This window comes from Sardina pilchardus, chromosome 17, assembly GCF_963854185.1.
Source record: "Sardina pilchardus chromosome 17, fSarPil1.1, whole genome shotgun sequence".
Taxonomy (NCBI): domain Eukaryota; kingdom Metazoa; phylum Chordata; class Actinopteri; order Clupeiformes; family Clupeidae; genus Sardina; species Sardina pilchardus.
This window is the reverse complement of record NC_085010.1, coordinates 5,123,078-5,128,077: the sequence shown is the minus strand read 5'-3', so window position 1 is coordinate 5,128,077 and position 5,000 is coordinate 5,123,078. Positions and strand designations below refer to the sequence as shown.

Below are 5,000 nucleotides of genomic sequence, written 5' to 3'. Positions count from 1 at the left end.
ACACTGCTTAAAGCCACAATGGGTAGTTATTATACTGAGTTTTTGTACTGTGGAAAACCCTTACTCCCTTAAAGCCAAAATGGGTAGAGTATACTGATGAGTGAGTTATTATACTGAGTCGAAAAACATTTCCTCCATTAAAGCCACAATGGGTAGAGTTATTATACTGAGCTATTATACTGTGAAAAAACCCTTCTTCCTTTAAAGTCACAATGGGTAAAATTTCACCTAAGAAATGCATAACATAACACTTCATGAAGAGAGCCTGGCTCCTCTCCATTGGGAAATGTTCCCGACCCTAACCCAGCATTGTAATGGGTGTAGACATTGCGTTATCTTTGAAATCATTGGTCCAGTCTTAACCAATCACATTGATCAGGGATTCCTAACGTTACATCCTACCTCGTCTAGCCTTCACAAACTGATAATAAAGCGGTAGACAGGAAATAATAACTTTTCCTTTGCTGTATACATTTACACATTTGTCCAACTGCTATGCTAGTATGTTAGCAGGCGTTGCTGCTGCTGTTCACCAAAGCCACTTTGAATTTGGAAACTATTCTCATCCCTTCTAGTTTCTGATTGGCTGGCCAACCTGGTGGCTGAGGGGAAAGTCTAGTCACAGTACATATAAAGTTCCAGAGATGCTGTGATACTGAATTAATTATTCAGTATCAAAACAAACAAACAAACAAACAAACAAACAAACAAAAAAACTGTATGAGACGCTTCTCTTCACTTCCGATTTGAATGACAGCATCTGGTAGTAAACCTCAAATAATCTATAAATAAATCCCTTCTGAGCATGTGGCATCTTTACTGTTAGTGAGGTTCCCCTTTTCACGGTATAGCGTTTTGGTAAAGCCCTACATGTATATAAAATGCAAGTTGTTGTTGTTTAATAGTTGCTACCGGTTGCCTCCCAGTCATGCTAACTGTTGACTAGTTCTTTAGTAAAGTGCTTCGCTATATAAAATGCACATTGTTGTTGTTGACTGGTTGCTGTTGTTGTCTCCTCATCATGCTAATCGTTGTATAGTGCTTTATTTAAGTGCTAAGCCTACATAAAATTTAAGTTGTTGTTGTTCTTGTTGATAACCAGTTGCTGTTGTTGCCTCCCCTCACGCTAATCGTTGTATAGTATACTTTAGTGAAGCGCCATATAAAATGCAATTAGTTGTAGTTGTAGTTGTTGTTGTTGTTGTTGTAGTAGTTATCGTTGTTGTTGTTAACTAGGTTGTTATAGTCATCATTGGGGGCCAAGCAGCGAAGCTGCGAGGACCCCATTGTGTTTGTTAGTTTTCTTATTATTATAAACTATTATTATTATTATTCCTCTGTGCATTGAAACCAATGGCAGCCCATAGAACCGGCTATGGAAAAGTTATGAAATTTGGCACACTGATTAGGGACAGTCTGAATATTCTTCTGACCAAGTTTCATGTCGGCAGCTCAAGCCCTCTAGCGCCACCAACAGGTCAAAGTTGGACTTGCGTTCACGCACGTAACTTATGAACCCTCGGGCCAATTTTCAAAAACCAGGTATTATTGTAATCCTTGGACCAGCCCGAGTTCAACGCACCCTGTGACGTCATTTTCCGCCATGATGGATTTTCCGCCATTTTGGATTTTATGGAAAACACTTAAAATGTATTGGAGGTCACAATTTTTCTCTGATTTTCCCCAAATTTAACACAGAGCATCTTCAGACCAAGACAAATTCAGCTCGTGCTTTTCGTCTTCGGAACTTTAACCGTTGGCCTGTGACAGCCAATCGAAATTCACGGCGAAGCCGCCAAACAGGAAGTGGGCTCATATTTCAGCAACCCTTGCACGCATCAAAACCAAACTTGGTTCATGGACTCAGGACCCCATCAGAAGGAGGCTCAAGAAATTTGGTGACCTTTGACCTCTAGGGGGCGCTGCAATTAGTAAAAAGACATTTTGGCCTGTAGCTGTTGATTTGTTTGGAATTTAAACTTGCTACTGGTGTCTGGTTATACTGTGGGAGGTACTTAGGCTGACCCAGCTCAATTTGTGACATCAACCTATTTGATTCGGCCGCCATATTGGATTTAATCAAAACCCCCTAAACATTTCCACAGGTCACAAAGTTTATCCGATCTGCACGAAACTTAACACGGATGATCTTCAGCCCGAGCCTAATATAGGCCTTGGTTTTCGTAATGATGTCTTAAACCGTTCTCCCGCAACAGCCAATCGAAAATAGCGGCGAAGCCGCCAAACAGGAAGTGGGCTTGCATCTCGGCCAATCTTGGGTTGTTTGACATCAAAATTCTTGTGACTGCTTAAAACTATATACCTGACTGAACAGCATTGAGTTACCATGGCAACTCTGGCCTTTTGACCTGCCTGCTTGGCCCCCACATTGCTGCTTGCAGCTATATTTATAACTATATTATTGTTGTTATAGTTATCGCTAGTTATCGTTGTTGTTAACTAGCTTGTTACCCCTGCTTCATTCTAACTGACTCCAGCTGAAATTGGGCTCTTAACCATTTTTAGAGATATTGAGTTCAATACAGAGATGCACAGTCACAGGAGCTTTTGGACAGAGAACAGCGGAGACATGGATGCATTTGTGATGGTGTTTGATATAAAGAGATTCTTAACCATCTTTCAGTATGATACGAGCAGCAGTTTAACCAGGTCTCATCAGGATGTGATTTGAAATAGCTCAGTAGGGTATGATATGAAGAAACGCTCAGTCATTGTTTGCGTTATACTCAGGAAATAGCTCAGTAGGGTATGATATGAATACATACTCAGTCATTGTTTGTGCTATACTCTGGAAGTAGCGAAAGCCAGCTGTTTTTACCTTGTATGTGTACATGGACGAAGCCCTCTTGCGTAAATAACCCAAAGACGGCAGACATCACTCTCTTCACTATTTCCTTCATCTTTACGATTCATCTTCGTCTCTCTTGCGTCATGGTGCACAACTAAAGGCACAGTGGTCTCTCGGCAACCACATACCAGTAGGAAAGACAGGCCTCTGCCTATAGGCTTGCAGTTAGTGACCTGCCTCTAGTCATCTCAATGTGTGTCTTGAGAGAAGTTTAGTTGACTGGGGTGCAGAATTTTGGCAAGGTAGCCTGCAGGCATTGAGATAGTCCATTCAGAGCAAAAAGGAGAGAGAGGAGGAGAGACTGTGCCTTCAATACACACACACACACACACACACACACACACACACACACACACACACACACACACAGACAGTTTGTTGTCCCAAGCGGTTTTTGACCCTCATCAGTGTATTCCATCTTCCAGAGAGCCCTTCACCTGCCAAATCTTCACCGTTCGGTCCCTGTAACAAATACACACACATACACACACACAAAGGTCACAGGTCACAACAAGTCACTTCAATTCACAGACTTATATCAATACTAACTTTACTCAGACAGTGTGTGACCTGAGGCGGTGAAGATGTTCCCAGAGTTTATGGAGATGCCGTTGATGCGTGTGCGTGTGTATGTGTGTGTGTGTGTGTGTGTGTGTGTGTGTGTGTGTTCAGATACTCACTCTGAGGCAGTGAAGATGTTCCCAGTGTTTATGGAGATGCCGTTGATGGGCATATCATGCCCACGGAGTTCTCCAAGAGGTGCCAACGTCTCAGAGTTCCAGAACTTCAGTAGCCCTGCCCTACACACACTGACCAATGAGGGAGAGCCAGGAACCAGTGCCAATGCACTTGGCCAATCAGAGTGAGCGGTAGGACTTCCTGGAGAATGACAGGAGAGAACAGAGATTGCAACAGATAGTGAGTAAGTGTAGACTCAGGTGTGTGTGTGTGTGTGTGTGTGTGTGGCACAGGTCTCAACTCTACCACTCTTCCTCTCTCTCTTTTCCCTCCCTCCCTCTCTTCCATTTCTCCAAACTGTGGAATAGGCGCCCTCTGTTGTTTTCAAGACAAATGTCCTCTCTAGTCTCACCTGTAGCAGGTGTTTGCAGGACAGGTCTATGGTCTCACCTGTAGCAGGGGTTTGGGGGACAGGTGTATGTTCTCACCTGTAGCAGGTGTTTGGGGGACAGGTGTAAGGTCTCACCTGTAGCAGGGGTTTGGGGGACAGGTGTATGTTCTCACCTGTAGCAGGTGTTTGGGGGACAGGTGTAAGGTCTCACCTGTAGCAGGGGTTTGGGGGACAGGTGTATGTTCTCACCTGTAGCAGGGGTTTGCGGGACAGGTGTAAGGTCTCACCTGTAGCAGGGGTTTGGGGGACAGGTGTATGTTCTCACCTGTAGCAGGGGTTTGCGGGACAGGTGTATGTTCTCACCTGTAGCAGGTGTTTGTGGGACAGGTGTAAGGTCTCACCTGTAGCAGGTGTTTGCAGGACAGGTCTATGGTCTCACCTGTAGCAGGTGTTTGGGGGACAGGTGTATGTTCTCACCTGTAGCAGGTGTTTGCGGGACAGGTGTATGTTCTCACCTGTAGCAGGTGTTTGCGGGACAGGTGTAAGGTCTCACCTGTAGCAGGTGTTTGCGGGACAGGTGTATGTTCTCACCTGTAGCAGGTGTTTGCGGGACAGGTGTATGTTCTCACCTGTAGCAGGTGTTTGCGGGACAGGAATAAGGTCTCACCTGTAGCAGGTGTTTGCGGGACAGGAATAAGGTCTCACCTGTAGCAGGTGTTTGCGGGACAGGAATAAGGTCTCACCTGTAGCAGGTGTTTGCGGGACAGGTCCCATCTCTTGATGCTGTGGTCTCGGGCGCCGCTGAAGAGGACATCTCCGTGCACGGCCAGCGACTCGATGCCGTCCAGGTGGGCGGGGTCAAAGCTGTGAGTGGGCGGGACACTCCCCTGGGAGCCCTCCAGGATGTCAAACATCTAACACACACACAAACAAACAAACAAACAAACAAGCAAACAAACAAACATTTGTTTACCAACAGATTTTAGGTTCTGACAGACTTGCTTGCTGGTAATTATGCATACAAATTCTGTTCTACCAGATGACGGAATTAATATTCATCCA

General features: G+C 44.8%; 1 protein-coding gene across 1 annotated transcript in view; it reads right to left on the bottom strand.

Moving 5' to 3' along the window:
* Positions 1-4,107: 4,107 nt before the first annotated feature.
* The window catches only part of LOC134062698 (kinesin-like protein KIF21A), a 58,776-nt gene continuing 57,883 nt past the window's right edge, over positions 4,108-5,000 (bottom strand). Inside the window, exons 34-35 of the mRNA XM_062518807.1 lie at positions 4,682-4,852; positions 4,108-4,149 (exon numbers count right to left, since the gene is read on the bottom strand). Of these exons, the coding sequence (XP_062374791.1) occupies positions 4,108-4,149; positions 4,682-4,852 (213 nt within the window). The remainder of the gene's footprint in view (positions 4,150-4,681; positions 4,853-5,000) is intronic.